The 18,770-nt window shown below is 37.5% G+C and overlaps 2 protein-coding genes across 6 annotated transcripts in view; both read left to right on the forward strand.

Annotated features, from left to right (window-relative positions):
• The window catches only part of LOC101058359 (phospholipid-transporting ATPase ABCA3-like), a 70,127-nt gene extending 67,401 nt beyond the window's left edge, over nucleotides 1–2,726 (forward strand). For 3 of the 5 annotated variants that reach the window (XM_016928674.4, XM_016928673.4, XM_054668999.2), the window contains one exon: nucleotides 2,345–2,710. In XM_016928674.4, coding sequence (XP_016784163.2) covers nucleotides 2,345–2,611 — 267 coding nt within the window. In that variant the 3' untranslated portion in view covers nucleotides 2,612–2,710. Of the gene's footprint in view, nucleotides 1–2,344 lie in introns of all 5 variants that reach the window. The other 2 variants (XM_063796836.1, XM_054668998.2) reach the window with 1 other exon arrangement.
• A 9,032-nt stretch (nucleotides 2,727–11,758) lies between these two features.
• LOC100613237 (putative protein SNX29P2) overlaps nucleotides 11,759–18,770 on the forward strand; it is a 114,393-nt gene continuing 107,381 nt past the window's right edge. Inside the window, exon 1 of the transcript XR_010152307.1 lies at nucleotides 11,759–11,937. The gene's annotated coding sequence lies outside the window, so the exon portion shown is untranslated. The remainder of the gene's footprint in view (nucleotides 11,938–18,770) is intronic.

Here is an 18,770-nt window from a genome sequence, read left to right on the forward strand (position 1 = left end):
ATAAAGAGGTTAAAATATTTACTTGAAAATTTTGTTTGCATTTTCACTTGTAGATTAAGTTGAGTAGAATCTAAATATTCACAATGCATGATTCTCTTGTCCAAGAACAACTATGTTGCTTACTTATCCAACAAGGAATTCAGCATTTTTTTCTTTTTTTCTTTTTTGAGACGGAGTCTTGCTCTGTTACCCAGGCTGGAGTGCAGTGGTGCAATCTCGGCTCACTGCAAGCTCTGCCTCCCAGGTTCCCACCATTCTCCTGCCTCAGCCTCCCGAGTAGCTAGGACTACAGTCGCCTAGGACTACAGTCGCCTGCCACCACTCCCGGCTAATTTTTTTTTTTTTTTTGTATTTTTAGTAGAGACGGGGTTTCACTGTGTTAGCCAGGATGGTCTCGATCTCCTGACCTCATGATCCACCTGCCTCAGCCTCCCAAAGTGCTGGGATTACAGGCGTGAGCCACCACACCCAGCCCAGATCAGCTTTTCTTTGAAATAGGTTATGATTTGTGACATTGAAAGATCATAAGATTTTGAACACAGAAATTCCTAGGTCACTCTAACTTTTATTTGATTTCTTCATTTTATTTATTCTTTTAGGTTTACAGAATGCTTAGTCAGAAACAAAATAATTGTAGCTGCAGGGACTGGATTCATCTATTACCCACAAGTCTTCTCTATTGTTTTTGCTACCACCACCAAGAACACCAGTCAATATAATGATTATTCTTAGCTTAATCTTAGTATTTACTTCTTGCTTGTCTTGCTACATAATCATGTAATTGCCCAAAGTGACCATTTTGTCATTTGTGGAGAAGTGATATCTATTAACTAATGAGATATACATTTCCAGAAATGTATTTGTTTTCACAGCTACAGGTTCCTCTCCACCACTACCATCCATTCTAATTTGTGTTCCACTGTCTGGTTTAGTGGTTTAGGTGAATGTGAGGGAGAAGTGGGGAAGTAGAATAGAACCTGAAGGCCCAGTTTAAAGGTGTATAGCAGTGGGTAGCAGTGATAGGTAAGTTATGTAGTCAGAGAAAAAAATCTTTGGAGAAAGTGTCTCTTTAGAGAAATAATCTACTTTTCTGGGAAATTTGCCAGTATTATTGCAGCAACTGTTCCAAGTAGAAAAGAAAATAATAAAGGAAAGTACAGTGGCTCTGCTCACTGGAATGCCTTCTGTTGAAGAGGTAAAAATCACTTACTTCATCCTCTTGGGATAAGGTTTTGGTTTTTAGTTTAGTTTTGTTTTGTTTTGTTTGAGACAGGTCTCACTCTATCACCCAGGCTGGAGTGCACTGGCGCAATCACAGCTCACTGCAGCCCCCGCCTCCTGAGCCTTAGCCTCCCAAAATGCTGGGATTACAGGCATGAGCCACAATGCCCGTCTCCAGGGCTGAAGTTTTTGTTTTGATTTGTTTTGTTGATTATTCTACTTTAAGTTCTGGGATACATGTGCAGAACATGCAGTTTTGTTACATAGGTATACAAGTGCCATGGTGGTTTGCTGCACCTATCAACCCGTCATCCAAGTTTTAAGCCCTGCATGCGTTAGGTATTTGTCCTAATACTCTCCCTCCCCTTGCTCCCTATCCCCTGACAGGCCCCAGTGAGTGATGTTCCCCTCCATGTGTCTATGTGTTTTCATTGTTCAACTCCCACTTATGAGTGAGAACATGTGGTGTTTAGTTTTCTGTTCCTGTGTTAGTTTGCTGAGAATGATGACTTCCAGCTTCATCCATGTCCTTGCAAAGGTCATCAACTCATTCCTTTTTATGGCTGCATAGTATTCCATGGTGTATATGTGCCACATTTTCTTTATCCAGTCTATCATCGATAGGCATCTGGGTTGGTTCCAAGTCTTTGCTATTGTAAATAGTGCTGCAATAAACATATATGTGCGTGTGTCTTTATAGCAGAATGATTTATAATCCTTTGGGTATATATCCAGTAATGAGATTGCTGGATCAAATGGTACTTCTGGTTCTAGATCCTTGAGGAATCACCACACTGTCTTCCACAATGGTTGAACTGGTTTACACTCCCACCAACAGTGTAAAAGCATTCCTATTTCTCCACAGCTTCGCCATCATCTATTGTTTCCTGACTTTTTAATAATCACCATTCTGGTGTGAGATGTTATCTCATTGTGGTTTTGATTTGCATTTCTGTAATGACCAGTGATGTTTTGTTTTAAGAGGCAGATTGACTTAATTAATAAATAGTTCCATGCTAAATAAAGACAGGACTTGCTATTTCCTTCTCTAAATGTTTTGGCTTGGTTTCTTTATGCACTTGTCCTTCACTTTGCCTTTATCTCTGTACCCTTTGTGTTTCAGGGAGTGATAAAATACTGCAAATTTGATATTTATGTCACAGATTACCACATTCTGGAAACTATGCTGATCTTCACGCTGTATGGCTGGTCTGCCATTCCCTTTGTGTACCTGATAAGCTTTGTGTTTTCTGGAAGTACTTCTGCCTTCATCAAACTTCTCCTACTCAACTACTTTTCAGGCACTTTTGGTTTCCTCATAGGCGAGACATTAGAAGACAGTAATTGTGAAGTTTCACAAAATTTCCCCTTCTCCGGAAGGCAGCAGTAAATAAGTAAGAAGTAATGTACCTACAGATATTTAAGAACATTTGCAGACAACTAAGTTCTAGGTTTTAGAGGAAATTCTGTACTTCATATACAGCAATAAACTTATTTTGACTGCCTGTGATATTCTAGGCATTGTGCTGCCAGATCTGTATGAGTTTAAAAAAAAGAGGAAAGGGCCAGGCATGGTGGCTCATGCCTGTAATCCCAGCACTTTGGGAAGCTGAGGCAGGCAGATCATGAGGTCAAGAGATGGAGACCATCCTGGCAAACGTGGTGAAACTCTGTCTCTACTAAAAATTCAAAAATTAGCTGGGCATGATGATGCTCACCTGTAGTCCCAGCTACTTGGGAGGCTAAGGCAGGAGAATTGCTTGAACCAGGGAGGAGGAGGTTGCAGTGAGCCAAGATCATGTCACCAAAAAAAAAAAAAAAAGGAAAGAAACATGAAAAGCAGCTCAACCGTCAAAGACAGGTTTATTTTGGAGAGTAAACCTGAGAGGGGCTTCTGGCCAATTTCGGTCAGGAGCCCTCTCTCTTACAGAGTATTTATCGGTTTTAGGGTGAGAGAGCTTATCACAGGCTTGTAATGTTTCTATGTGGGGGAGAAGTTTATTGCGGGGTTGGAATATCTCTGTTTGGAGGGGAGGTTATCTTGGGGCTGACATCTCTCTGGCCGGAGGGGAGATTATCTTGGGACTGGCATGTCTCTGGTCAGGGAGGGGTTTATTTTATGGTTGGAATATTTCTGATTGGAGATGTCATTTGTGGTTTATGGTCATGCTGACCTTAGCCATGAGGCTGATGCCCTTTGGATTTAGGCAGTTTTTGATCAAGGTGAACTTTAAAATGGTGGTACTTGTCCAAGATGGCAATGTTCCTGCTCTGTCAAGACCTAGAATCCTCAATTGAAATGATGGGACCCAATCTGAACTACAGGTCCTCTCTATCCCCACCTCCTGTATCTCCATCACATGAATCAAGGAATCAGTTTTGCAACTGATTTTTGAAATTTTAGGAGTATTTGTCACTGAGAATCATTTGTCAGAGAGAGAGAACAAAAGGATAGCTTTCTTTTAGAAAAGAAGGTCTTAGAAAGTTAGGAAAAATTATATCTCAAATATGTTAGTGTTATCCATTTGGCTCTTTAGAGTGAAGTGCAGAGAAGGGAAAGAGTGAAGAACCTCAAGCTCTTTGCAAGATAACTAGCTGTTCCATTCACAAGAACCTTAACCTACTAACAAGATTTTCCAGAAAGAAGAAAAACTCTATTTACCTAACATACAAATAACTAAGCCAGTTTTCCTTGCTTTCAATGATTCCAAAATTTGTATCCCCTCATTTTCTTCCTCTCAATATATTTCACTATATATTTACTAAATTGACTATTGTTATTGTCAACAAAAAGAGTCAAACTCTGTAAAATATTTGAAGAGATTTATTCCGAGCCAAATATGAGTGACCATGGTCCATGACACAGCCCTCAGGAGGTCCTGAGAACATGTGCCCAAGGTGGTCGGGGTACAGCTTGGTTTTATATGTTTTCGGGAGGCATGAGACATCAATCAAATACATTCAAGAAATACATCAGTTTGGTTCAGAAAGGCAGGACAACTCAAAGCAGGGGCTTCCAGGCTATAGGTAAATTTAAACACTTTCTGGTTGACAATTAGTTGAATTTATCTGAAGACCTGGGATCAATGGAAAGGAATGTTCAGGTTAAGATAAAGGATTGTGGAGACCAAGTTTTATTGTGCAGAGGAATCTCTCAGATAGCAGACTTCAGAGAGAGAGCAGGTTGTAAAGTGTTTCTTATTGGACCTAAAAGGATGCTTGGCTCTTAGTTGATTATCTCCTGGATCTGGAAAGAAACGAAAGAAAACATGCTATAGAATGTGGACTTTTCCCACAAGAGACTTTGCAGAGCAATTTCAAGGTATGGCAAGGAAATATATTTTGGGGTTAAATATTTTTTCCTTGTCTCATAATGTTATGCCAGAGTCAGATTGAAAAGTAAGTCACGATATATAGGGTCAAATTAAAACCCATCTGATGAGAATTTATGGTTTGTAGTGCATGACTCCCTAGACCCCTTAGGTAGGAATTTGGGCAAGATAAAAAAATTAGAGCTTAGTTCTCATTATGAAGAGAGATTTTAAAAGAGAGACTATTGTCACTCTTCTGTTGAATCACTTTATAAGTATAAATTTGAACTGGGTCAAGCACTTGATCTCTCCCTGTTGTTGTGTTATTAAGAAATTATTTTAGGCAGATAGAAAGGAAAAGGGGTCCTTGGGAAGTTTTTGTTTCCTTTAAAGCAGTTCCAGAAACGTTTCTTCTGTAGCAGGAAAGTGCCCGTTCTTAGATCCCGGCTGGCAAGCTTTGATATGCAAATGCTGGCCATTAGAAACTGGGTCCACCCAAACATGGTGATTCCTGCCATCTTCTTGTTGCTCTTGCCCCCACATGTGCCTGGCAACATGGCTGCCCCCACATACTCCCCACGTGTGTAGAACATCTTGGGGATCTGCATTTGCATATTAAAAGGGTAGGGTGGGAGGGACAGTTTTTTCTCGGGCTACATGAATGACATGCCTGGTCAAACCAATACTCTGAGCCCTATGCAAATCAGACACCACCTCCTCCAGCCTCCTCATATAAGCAGCCACTTTTCCGCCACACATGGAGATTTCTCTTTTTTAAAATCCCCCCTCCCTCTGTCTCTGTACAGGGGAGCTGTTTTCTTCTTCCTTCCTTCTTTCTTGCCTATTAAACTCCTCGCTCATTAAAACCACTCTACATGTGTCTATGTTGTTAATCCTATAGGCGCAAGACCAAGAACCCTGCTGTTCCTCCAGTCATTGGAGCCGTATCAGTTGCAGAGCTCCACAAGCACAGGCTTCCTGCCTCATTTCCTTAACCTTTCACTGTCAAAAGGAAATCCCCTGAATTAATTCAAGATTGGCTTATATACTCCTTCAAGGATAAATCTTTCATGTGAGGAAGACTTGAGCCTCTGCATAGAAGACTAAAATACTTGCAAGAGCTATGCCTGGGTGCTCAGTCTCACAAAAGAATCCCCAAATTATGGAAAGCAAATGTCTACATATTTTTACATACATCTCCAAAGGGAAATACTGTGTTATGTGAGGAAGACTCACCTGAAAACATTGGAATTTGTGAACCCTGACCTAGAATTAAATTTTGATGAATTATTTAAGAGACTAGAGAGAAGTAGTTGTGGCAGAATAAAAAATAAAATGAGATTACTGTTTTAGAAACTTTAGAACAATATGTTGCAAAGAGTCATGTAGGGTGAGGATAAGAAAAGAAGAAAGTAGATTTGGCAATTAGAAAGCCAAGAGACTTCCCCTTCTCAGCTACATAACAAACACTGTGAATAATACTTTGACAAAAATAATGAACTGAGAAGAAAATATGGAATTGGTATAGGCCAGCAATAAAGTGAAAGCCAGTGTCCTTGGAAGTAAGCAAGCATTTGTTTTTTAAACGTAAAACAAAATGAGTTTTCAAAGTTATGCAAAATATTAAGATAGACTACAGTTTGCCAGAGGGTTTGTTTTTGACTTTGTAAGTACAAGGGTATAATTGCAAATTAAGTTTGTGTTTATATTTTAGCTTATACATTGAGGATTGTATTTATTTTTTCAAATTTTCTAATTGACAGATAAAATTGGATGTATTAATAATGTACAAAATGTTTTGAAATACCTATTATCTATATATAGTAGAATAGATAAATCTAGCTAATTAGCAATACATGACCTCAAATAGTTATCACTTTTGTTGTGAGAGCATTTACCCACTTTCTTAGCTCTTTTCAAGACTATAGTGTAATTAGCTATACTCCCCATGCTGTGCAATAGATCTCTTGAACTCATTGCTATTATCAAACTGAATTTTTATATCTTTTGCCCAACAACTCCCCCTCTGGTAACCACCATCCTACTCTCTACTTCTATGAGATCTGCTTTTTTGGGATTCCGCATATGAGTGAGATTGGGCAGTTTTGTCTTTCTGCCTGGCTTATTCACTTAACATAATGTCCTCCAGTTTCACTTATGTTGTCACCACAGGACAGGATTTCCTTCTCATTATGGATGAATGGTATTCCGTTGCGTATATATACCACATTTTCTTTATGCATTCATCCATTGATGAACCAGGTTGATTCCACCATGAATAGCACTGCAATAAACATGGAAGTGCAGCTATCACGTTGACATACTGATTTCATTTCCTTTAGCTATATACCCATCATGGGATTGCTGGATCATATGATAGTTTGATTTTTAATTCTTTTAGCAACCTCCATACTGTTTTCCCTAATGGCTGTACTAATTTACATTCCCACAAAATGTGCAAGGGTTTTTTTTTCCACATCCTTGCCAACACTTACCATTTGATAGCAGCCATTCTAAAAAGAGTGAGGTCATATGGCATTGTAGTTTTCATTTGCATTTCCCTGATGATGAGTAATATTGAGCATTTTTTTCATATACCTGTTGACCATTTCTATGTCATCTTTTGAGAAGTGTCTGTTCAGGATTTTTGCCCATTTGTAATTAAGTTGCTTTTTGTGCAGCTGAGTTGTTTGACATCCTTGTCTTTTATGGACATTAACTGCTTATCAGATGTATGCTTTGCAAGCATTTTCTCCTATTCTGCAGTGTGTCTCTTCATTGTGTTGATCATTTCATTTATTGTGCAGAAGTTTTTTAGCTTAATGTAATCCCATCTCTCTATTTCTTTTTTTGTTGTCTGTGCTTTTCAGGTCATATCTAAAAAGTCATTGCTTAGACTAATGCCATGGAGCTTTTCCCCTGTTTTCTTCTGGAAGTTTCACAGTTTCTGTCTAGAGTATTTATGGCTTTCTATATCCAAGAACACATCATCCACAAACAGGGATAACACATGCCTTTTCTTTATTTTTCTTGTCTAATTGCTCTGGCTAGGACTTTTAGTGCAATGCTGAATGTAAATGGTGAGAGTGGACATCTTTGTCTTATTTTATTTATTTATTTATTTATTTATGTTTTTAATTTTATTATTATTATACTTTAAGTTTTAGAGTACATGTGCACAATGTGCAGGTTAGTTACATACGTATACATGTGCCATGTTGGTGTGCTGCACCCATTAACTCGTCATTTAGCATTAGGTATATCTCCTAATGCTATACCTCCCCCCCTCCCCCAACCCCACAACAGTCCCCAGAGTGTGATGTTCCCCTTCCTGTGTCCATGTGTTCTCATTGTTCAATTCCCACCTATGAGTGAGAACATGCAGTGTTTGGTTTTCTGTCCTTGTGATAGTTTACTGAGAATGATGATTTCCAATTTCATCCATGTCCCTACAAAGGACATGAACTCATCATTTTTTATGGCTGCATAGTATTCCATGGTGTATATGTGCCACATTTTCTTAATCCAGTCTATCACTGTTGGACATTTGGGTTGGTTCCACGTCTTTGCTATTGTGAATAGTGCCGCAATAAACATACGTGTGTGCATGTGTCTTTATAGCAGCATGATTTATAGTCCTTTGGGTATATACCCAGTAATGGGATTGCTGGGTCAAATGGTATTTCTAGTTCTAGATCCCTGAGGAATCGCCACACTGACTTCCACAATGGTTGAACTAGTTTACAGTCCCACCAACAGCGTAAAAGTGTTCCTATTTCTCCACATCCTGTCCAGCACCTGTTGTTTCCTGACTTTTTAATGATTGCCATTCTAACTGGTGTGAGATGGTATCTCACTGTGGTTTTGATTTGCATTTCTCTGATGGCCAGTGATGGTGAGCATTGTTTCATGTGTTTTTTGGCTGCATAAATGTCTTCTTTTGAGAAGTGTCTGTTCATGTCCTTTGCCCACTTGTTGATGGGGTTGTTTGTTTTTTTCTTGTAAATTTGTTTGAGTTCATTGTAGATTCTGGATATTAGCCCTTTGTCAGATGAGTAGGTTGCGAACATTTTCTCCCATTTTGTAGGTTGCCTGTTCACTCTGATGGTGGTTTCTTTTGCTGTGCAGAAGCTCTTTAGTTTAATTAGATCCCATTTGTGAATTTTGCCTTTTGTTGCCATTGCTTTTGGTGTTTTAGACATGAAGTCCTTGCCCATGCCTATGTCCTGAATGGTAATGCCTAGGTTTTCTTCTAGGGTTTTTATGGTTTTAGGTCTAACGTTTAAGTCTTTAATCCACCTTGAATTGGTGTAAGGAAGGGATCCAGTTTCAGCTTTCTACATATGGCTAGCCAGTTTTCCCAGCACCATTTATTAAATAGGGAATCCTTTCCCCATTGCTTGTTTTTCTCAGGTTTGTCAAAGATCAGATAGTTGTCGATATGTGGCATTATTTCTGAGGGCTCTGTTCTGTTCCATTGATCTATATCTCTGTTTTGGTACCAGTACCATGCTGTTTTGGTTACTGTAGCCTTGTAGTATAGTTTGAAGTCAGGTAGCATGATGCCTCCAGCTTTGTTCTTTTGGCTTAGGATTGACTTGGCAATGTGGGCTCTTTTTTGGTTCCGTATGAACTTTAAAGTAGTTTTTTCCAATTCTGTGAAGAAAGTCATTGGTAGCTTGATGGGGATGGCATTGAATCTATAAATTACCTTGGGCAGTATGGCCATTTTCACGATATTGATTCTTCCTACCCATGAGCATGGAATGTTCTTCCATTTGTTTGTATCCTCTTTTATTTCATTGAGCAGTGGTTTGTAGTTCGCCTTGAAGAGGTCCTTCACATCCCTTGTAAGTTGGATTCCTAAGTATTTTATTCTCTTTGAAGCAATTGTGAATGGGAGTTCACTCATGATTTGGCTCTCTGTTTGTCTGTTATTGGTGTATAAGAATGCTTGTGATTTTTGTACATTGATTTTGTATCCTGAGACTTTGCTGAAGTTGCTTATCAGCTTAAGGAGATTTTGGGCTGAGACAATGGGGTTTTCTAGATATACAATCATGTGGTCTGCAAACAGGGACAATTTGACTTCCTCTTTTCCTAATTGAATACCCTTTATTTCCTTCTCCTGCCTAATTGCCCTGGCCAGAACTTCCAACACTATGTTGAACAGGAGTGGTGAGAGAGGGCATCCCTGTCTTGTGCCAGTTTTCAAAGGGAATGCTTCCAGTTTTTGCCCTCAGTATGAGAATCACTTGAACCTGGGAGGCAGAGGTTGCAGTGAGCCTAGATTGTGCCATTGCACTTCAGACTGGGTGACACAGCAAGACTCTGTCTCAAAAAAAAAAAAAAAAAAATCCTGTTACAAGAAAATTATAAACTCTCCTCTCCTTTTTTTAAAAAAGGGTATTTTAGAACAGTTTTAGATTTACAGAAAAATTGCAAAGAGAGTACAGAGAACTCCATATATCCTGTACCCAGTGTCTCTTACTAATAACATACAGTAGTAAGATACATGTTACAATTAATGAATATTAACACATTATTATAACTAATGTACCTAATTTATTCAGATTTCCTAGTTTTTAAAATATAATGTCCTTTTTCTGTTCCATGCTCCAATCCAGATACCACATTACATTTAATAGCCATGTCTTTTAGGCTCCTCTTGGCTGTGATAGTTTCTTGGATTTTTCTTATTTTTAATGACATTGACATTTTTGAGGAGTACTGGGGGTCAGGTATTTTGTAGAATACAAACTGGGAGATCCTCAATTGGGATCTATATAAGGTTTTTTTCATGATTAGAATGAGGTTATGGGTTTTCGGGAGGAATACCGCAGAGATAAAGTTCAATCTTTATCACATCTAAAAGGAGTGCTCCATACTATCAAAGTGAATTATTTACTGCTGACGTTTCTCTTGATCACTTGATTGAGATGGTGTTTTTCAGTTTTCCCTGCTATAAAGTTTTTCCTTTTTCCGCCCTTTATATACCGGAAATTACATATTTGAATTCGAATAGATATATTTGAACATCATTTAAATAAATGTCAAACTAAATATCAGAATTACTTTAATAAATCAAAATAGACTTACAGATATTATTTTTTATATTTTGGGTTATAATCCAATACTACTTTATTTTGTTGCTCAAACTGTTCTAGTTTTGGCCATTGAACTCTCCCATTTTCGGAATCACATTTTATAAGTCTTTGTCGTTGATGTATAGAAATGCAATTGAATTTTATGTTTGTATTTATTCTGAGTTCAGCAACCACATTAATTATTATAGAATCTCATCGTTCATTAGGGGATTCTTTCAGATTTCTGGGTAGATCATTATATCTACTATTATTTCATCTTTTACATTTCTCATACTTTAGAATTGTGTTTTAAAAATACTTGACTCATACCAAAGACTATATGCTATAATATTTATGTATAATTTTTTTTTATTGGAGACCGAATCTCACTCTATCACCCAGGCTGGAGTGCAGTGGCACGATCTTGGCTCACTGCAGCCTCCGCCTCCCAGGTTCAAGCGATTCTCCTGCCTCAGTCTCCTGAGTAGCTGGGTGCACACCACCACACCCGGCTAATTTTTGTATTTTTAGTAGAGACAGAGTTTCACCACGTTGGCCAGGCTGGTCTCAAAGCCCTGACCTCAGGTGATCCACGTGCCTCAGCCTCCCAAAGTGTTGGTATTACAGGCGTGAGCCACTGCGCCAGGCTATAATTTTCTTATAACAGGAATTCTGTGCCTTTTATCCATGAACTTTCCAAGAAAGTTTTACAAGTGTCAGCTAATGGTCAGTTTTACATTGTTTAAAGGCAAGTGTGTCTTCTTTTCCAAGAGTATTTGTACTTTAAAGCTTTCTTCTAATTAGCAACTTAAGATTTCACATCTCTGAAAGGATTTGGGATATATTGTTCATAGCAAGCAATGATTATTACACATATAAATAAATATATTATATACATATGCTTACTTAATTACCATGCATTATGTTAATGAAGGCCGACCTTCAAAATGTATTGTTCAAATGGCATATTTGTAGCAGGATAATTATTTCTCACACTAAATACCTCGTCTCAATTTAGTCTAATATTTGATTTTATCCTATATTTTTTTCTTTGTTGTTTTCCGAGTTCTTGTTCATTCATAGTATCAATGTTGTGCACTAAGATTAGCTGTCTTGCATTTTCTTTTTTGCCAATTTCAGATACTGAGAAGAATATTTATTCTTTGGAAGAGCGTATGATTGGAAAGTATTTGATTGGCATGAGTACTGCAGGCTTTATTTTCCTTCTGTTGATTTTCCTTTGGGAGACTACTTCATGGAGACTAAGAACATTCCTCAATCAATACATTTACTTTGGTATCTACAAGCGATACAGGAAGGTAAGTACTCAAGTGTGGAATAATTTAAGAACAACTCTAAGAGAATTGAAAATTAGGTCTGAGAAGCATGTATCTATATACCATTACCTGAGCCAGCCTGGTGGCAGGCTCCTGTGGTCCCAGCTACTCAGGAAGCTTGGAAATTATTTGACGAAAGAAAAATCTATGTCTACAAGAATGTATTTTCTTAACCTATATTGAGATAGAATTACCTACACTAAACTGCATTCATTTTGTTGATCATTTCAAATGTCGAGATTTTGTCTTTATGAATTTTCTCTAATGCTGACTATTTTCTGTTTCACTGATAATCTAATTCTTTTTCGCGGCTGAAAAGTACTCCATTGTGTATATGTACCATATTTTGTTTATCCATTCATTCATTGATGGATAGTTAGGTTGCTTTCAAATCTTGGGTATTGTGAATAGCATGCCTGCTATGGGTCTGTCACATATGGCTTTTATTATATGGATGTATGTTCCTTCTATACTCATTTTTTAGGGTTTTTATGATGAATGGATGTTGAATTTTATCAAATGCTTTTTCAGCATCAATTGAAATGATTGTATAGTTTTTGTCCTTCATTATGTTGATATGATGTAACACATTGATTGGTATCTGTATCTTAAAGCATCCTTACATCCCTGGGAGAAATCCTACTTGGACATGATAAAATGATCTTTGTAATGTATTGTTGAATTCAGTTTGCTAGTATTTTGTTGACAATTCTTGCATCAATATTCATCAGGGATATTGGTCTGTTGTCTTCTTTCTTTTTTTATGTATCTTTTTCTGATTTTTATTTCTGCCTTAATTTCATTGTTTACCCAAAGTCGTTCAGGAGCAGATTATTTAATTTTCATGTAATTGTAAGGTTTTGAGCAATTTTCTTAGTATTGATATCTATTTTTATTGCACTGTGGTCCAAGAGTGTGGTTGGTATGATTTTGTGGTTTTTTAATAATATGTTAAAGACTGTCTTATGGCTGATTGTGTGGTCAATTTTAGAGTATGTGCTATGTACAGATAACAAGAATGTACGTTCTGTTTTTGGGTAGAGAGTTCTGTGGGTGTCAATTAGGTTCATTTGGTCAAGTGTCGAGTTCAGGTCCTGAATATCTTTGTTAGTTTTTTGCCTCCATGATTTGTCTAATATTGTCAGTGAGGTGTTGAAGTCTCCAACTATTATTGTGTGGTTATTTAAGCCTCTTTGTAGGTCTCCAAGAATTTGCTTTATGAATCTGGGTGCTCCTGTGTTGGGTGCATACATATTTAGGATAGTTAGGTCTTCTTGTTGAATTGAACCCTTTACCATTATGTAATGCCCTTCTTTGTCTTTTTTGATCTTTGTTGGTTTAAAATCTGTTTTGTGTGAAATTAGAATAGCAACACTTGCTTTTTTTCTGTTTTCCATTTGCTTAGATTTTTCTCCATCTCTTTACTTTAAGCCTGTAAGTATCATTGCATGTGAGATGGATTTCTTGAGTATAGCATACAGTTGAGTCTTGCTTCTTCATCCAACTTGCCACCCTGTGCCTTTTAATTGGGGTATTTAGCTTATTTACATTCAAGGTTAATACTGATGTGTGCGAACGTGATCCTATCGTCATGTCATTGGCTGGTTGTTATGTAGACCTGATTGTGGAGTCACTTTATACTGTCAATGGTCTTTTACCTAAGTGTGTTTTTGAGATGGTCTTTGCTTTCCATATATAGCACTCCGTTTACGACCTCTTGTGAGGCAGGTCTGGTGGCAATGAATTCCCTTAGCATTTGCTTGACTGAAAAGGATCTTATTTCTCCTTTGCTTATGAAGCTTAGTTAGGCTGGATATGAAATTCATGGTTGGAATTTCTTTTCTTTATAAATGCTGAATATAGGCCCCCAATCTCTTCTGGCTTGTAGGGTTTCCGCTGAAAGATCCTCTGTTAGCCTAATGGGGTTCTCTTTGTGAGTGATCTGCTCCTTCTCTCTAGCTGCCTGCAACATTTTTTCTTTCATTTTGACCTTGAGAAATCTGATGACTATGTGTCTTGAGGATGGTTATCTTATATAGTATCTCATAGGGGTTCTTTGCTTTTCCTGAATTTGAATGTTGGTGTCTTTAGTGAGGTTTGGGAAATTTTCATGGATGATATCCTGAAATATATTTTCCAAGTTTCATGCTTTCTCTCCCCCGTTTCGGTGACACCAATGAGTCATAGATTTTGTTTCATTACATAATTCCATATTTCTCAGATTTGGTACATTCTTCTTTGTTGTTTCTTCTTTATTTTGTCTGACTGAGTTATTTCAGAGAACTGGTCTCTGAGCTGAGCTTCTTTCCTCAGCTTGCTTGATTCTGCTGTTAATCCTTGCAGTTGTATTATAGAATTCTTGAAGTGTATATTATAGAATTCTCGAAGTGAGTTTTTCAGCTCTATAGGATCAGCTTGGTTCTTTCTTAAAATGGCCACATCATCTTTCATCTCTTGTATTGTTTTATTATATTCCTTAGAGTCCTTGGATTGGGTTTTTACTTTCTCCTAAATTTTGATCATCTTTGTTCCTATCCATATTCTGAATTCTATTTCTGTCATTTCAGCCATTTCAGCCTGGGTATGAACCATCACTGCTGGGGAACTAGTGTGGTTGTCTGGAGGTCAGAAGACACTCTGGCTTTTTGAGTTGCCAGAGTTCTTGCACTGGTTCTTTCTCATCTGTGTGGGCTTATGTTTCCTTCAATATTTGAAATTGCTGTCCTTTGGAAGGGTTGGTTTTTTGGGTTTTTTTTTTGTTGTTTTTTTGTTTTTTGCTTTTTGTTTTTTGTTTTTTGCTTGTATTGTTTTGATGCCCTTGGGGATTTGATTGTGGTATAAGGTGGGTTCAGTTGACTGCTTTGTTTCTGGAAGACTTTAGGGGGCTAAGGCTCAGCTCAGCACTCTTGGGCTGCATGCTCTATCTCTGGGGAGCTGGTCCTGGGCCCACAGCTTTGTTCTCTGGCCCCTGGAAGTTAGGAATCTGCTGCACTGGAGGGGCTTAAGTGGTCCCAGTTCACTGGCCAGAACACGCCAATGAGTGGCATCAGCCAAAACACTTCACTGGGGCAGCGGCAGCAGGATCCATGCTTGCTTGCCTGTGCCAGCAGCCACAGCAGTACAGTGAGGTGCACACACCTCAGCCGATTGGGGTACTGTCAGAAGCAAGGCTGCCGCATTCCTGCATGAGCTTGCACCAGTTACCGTGGTGGTGTGGCAAGGGCAGGGTGCTGGCGGTGAGGGCTGGGGTTGGAGGGGTTCCAGTGTTGGTGCTCACACTCACACTTGCAACAGTGGTGTCGAGAGTGGGGCACTGGTGAGCATGGCACTGTTGGCCTCCGTGGTACATGTGCTCCCAAAGGCAGCATTGGCAGCACAGGGTGGATGAGGCCGCCAACATCCCTGTGGACATTTGTAGCAGCGGTGGGGGCGGCACCAGGGCATGGGGTTGCCAGTGTCCGCATGTTTGCGCTGGTGGTGGTGTCAGCGTTGGGGGTGTTGAACATCTTTTGCATACCTCTTGGCCATTCATATGTCTTGTTTCAAAAAACGTCTGTTCAGGTCTTTTGCCATTTTTAAATCAGATTATTTGTTTTCTTACTATTCTGTTGTTGTAATTGCTTATATATTTTGGATATTAATCCCTTATTAGATAAATGGTTTGTAAATATATTCTCCCAATCCAGAGGTTGTCTCCTCACTCTATTAATTGTTTATTTTACTCTGCTGAAACTTTTTAGTTTCATGCAATTTTATTCGTCTATTTTTGCTTTTGTTGCATATGCTTTGTGGATTATTTGAAAAAAACCTTTGCCAGACCAATGTAAAGAAGCTCTTACCCTGTATTTTCCTCTAGGAATTTTAGTTTCAGTCCTTAAGTTTAAGTCTCTAATCCACTTTGAGTTCTTTTTTTATATTGAGTGAGATAAGGGTTCAACTTTATTCTTTTGCATGTGGATATTCAAATTTCCCAGTGGCATTTATTAAGGAAACTGTCTTTTCCTCGTTATGTGTTTTGGGCACCTTTGCTGAATATATTTGACCTTAAATGCATGATTTTATCTCTGGGCTCTCTGTTCTCTTCTGTTATTCTATATGTCTGCTTTTGTACCAGTACTGCATTGCTATGATTACTGTTACTTTGCAGTAGATTTTGAGATGAAGTTGTGTGATGCCTGGGGTTTTGTTCTTATGTGCTCAAGATTTATTTGGCTATTTGGAGGTATTCTGGGGTTTCATATGAATCTGAGAATTGTTTTTTCTATTTCTGTGGAAAGGGCCATTGGAATTTTGATAGGGATGGCATTGAATGTGCAGACCACTTTGGATGGTATAAATATTTTAACAATATTAATTTTTCCAATCCATGAACACAGGATATCTTCCATTGATTTTGTCTTCTACAAAATATTTAATCACTATTTTATAGTTTTCAGTTTGCAGACCTGTCAGCTCTTTCATTAAATTTATTGGTAAGTATTATTATGCTATTGTAAATGAGATTATTTTTTAGATTTTTTTGATAGGTAGTTATTAATGAATAGAAATACTGATTTTTGAATGTTGATTTTGTATCCTACAAATTTATTAAATTCATTTATTAGTTCTAACAGATTTTTGGTGAAATATTTAGGGTTTTCTATATGTAGGGTCATGGCATCTGCAAACAGGGACAATTCAATTTATTCCTTTTCAATTTGGATAACTTTTATTTCTTTTTCTTGCCTAATTGCTCTAACTAGGACTTTCAGGACTATGCTGAATAAAAGTGGCAAGAATAGGCATCATTGCCTTATTCCTGATCTTAGAGAAAAAGCTCTCAATTTTTCTCCATTGAGTATGATGTTTGATGCAGGTGTGTCATATATGACCTTCATTGTGTTGAGGTACATTCTTTTCATACCTAATGTGTTGAGAGCCTTTTTATCGTAAAAGGGTGTTGAATTTTGTCAACTATTTTTTCTGTATTTATTGAGATGAATCATATGGTTTTGTCCTTTCTTCTATTAATATGGTGTCACATTTACAGATTTCTGTTATGTTAAGCCATCCTTGTATTCTTGGGATAAATGTCACTTGGTATGGTAAATGATCTTCTTGATGTGCTATTGAGTTTGGTTAAGAACTCAACCACATTGCTAGTATTTTGTGAGAAATACTATTTGTGCTAGTATTTTGTTGAGAACTTTTGCATCTATATTTTGTTATGTTGTGTTTCCTCTTTCATTTATCTCAAGATTTAAACTTCCCTTTTAATTTGTTCTTTAACTCATTATTTGGAAATATATTGTTTGATTTTTATGTATTTGTGAATTTTCCAAAATTACTCATGTTATTGATTGCTAGTCTGATATCACTGTGGTCAGAAAATATACTTGATATGATCTCAGTCTTTTGAAATGTGTTAAGACTTGTACTATAGCCTAACATATGAACTCTCCTGGAGAACGTTCTGGGTACACTATAGAAGAATTTGTATTCTACTGGTGTTGGATCAAATGTTCTATATATGTCTATTAGTTCCACTTGGTCTAAAATGTTGTTTAAGTCCAATGTTTCTGTATTGATTTTCTGAGTGGATGAGTTGTACATTGCTGTAAGTATGGTATTGAATTTTCCTACTATCCTTGTATTACTGTCTATCTCTCCCTTCAGATTGATTAATACTTGCTTTATATATTTAGGTGATCCGATGTTGGGTGAATGTATGTTTATAATTGCTACATCCTCTTGATGAATTGTCTCCTGCATCATGATATAATGACTTTCTTTGTCTTGTTTTACAATTTTTGACTTAAAGCTTATTTTATCTAAGCATAGCTACTCCTGTTCTTTTTTTGGTTTCCATTTGTATAAAATATTATTTTTATCCCTTCATTTTCAGTCTAGGTGTGTCCTTATAGGTGAAATTAGTCTCTTATAGATAGCATATATTTCAACCACTATATATCTTTTGATTGGAGAATTTAATTCATTTAAATTGAACATAATTATTGATGGATAACTACTTTCATTTTGTTGTTTTATGATTATTTTGTAGATCCTTTGTTCCTTTTTTCCCTCTCTTGCTATCACCTTATTGATTAAATAATTTTCTCTACTGGTATGTTTTAAGTCTTTCTTTTCTTTTTTTTTTTTTTTTTTTTTTTTTTTTTTTTTTTTGAGATGGAGTCTCCCTCTGTTGCCCAGGCTGGAGTGCAGTGGCGGGATCTCAGCTCACTGCAAGCTCTGCCTCCAGGGTTCACGCCATTCTCCTGCCTCAACCTCCCGAATAGCTGGGACTACAGGTGCCTGCCACCATGCCCAGCTAATTTTTTTGTATTTTTAATAGAGACGGGGTTTCACCATGTTAGCCAGGATAGTCTCGATCTCTTGACCTCATGATCCGCCTACCTCGGCCTCCCAAAGTGCTGGGATTACAGTCGTGAGCCACCGTGCCCAGCTAAGTCTTTATTTTCTATCTCTTTTTATCTGCTTTGTGGTTTTGCATTTACCATAAGGCTTCCCAAGAAAATTTTTATAGTTCTAGCAGGCTACTTTAAGGTGATAATAACTTAATTTTGATCACATTTTAAAATTCTACAATTTCACTCCCTTTCCACATTAAAAATTTTTAATGTTACAGTTTACTTTCCATTATATTATGTATCTCTTAAGAAAATACCACAGTTTGTCTTTTAACCTTTATGCTAAAGTTAAAAGTGATTCATACCACCATTACGATATTGGAGTATTCTGCATTTGACTGTATGCTTACTTTTACCAGTGAGTTTCATATTTTCATGTTCTTCTGTTACTCATTTGCACCCTTTTCT

Source organism: Pan troglodytes, chromosome 18, assembly GCF_028858775.2.
Source record: "Pan troglodytes isolate AG18354 chromosome 18, NHGRI_mPanTro3-v2.0_pri, whole genome shotgun sequence".
In the NCBI taxonomy this organism is placed as follows: domain Eukaryota; kingdom Metazoa; phylum Chordata; class Mammalia; order Primates; family Hominidae; genus Pan; species Pan troglodytes.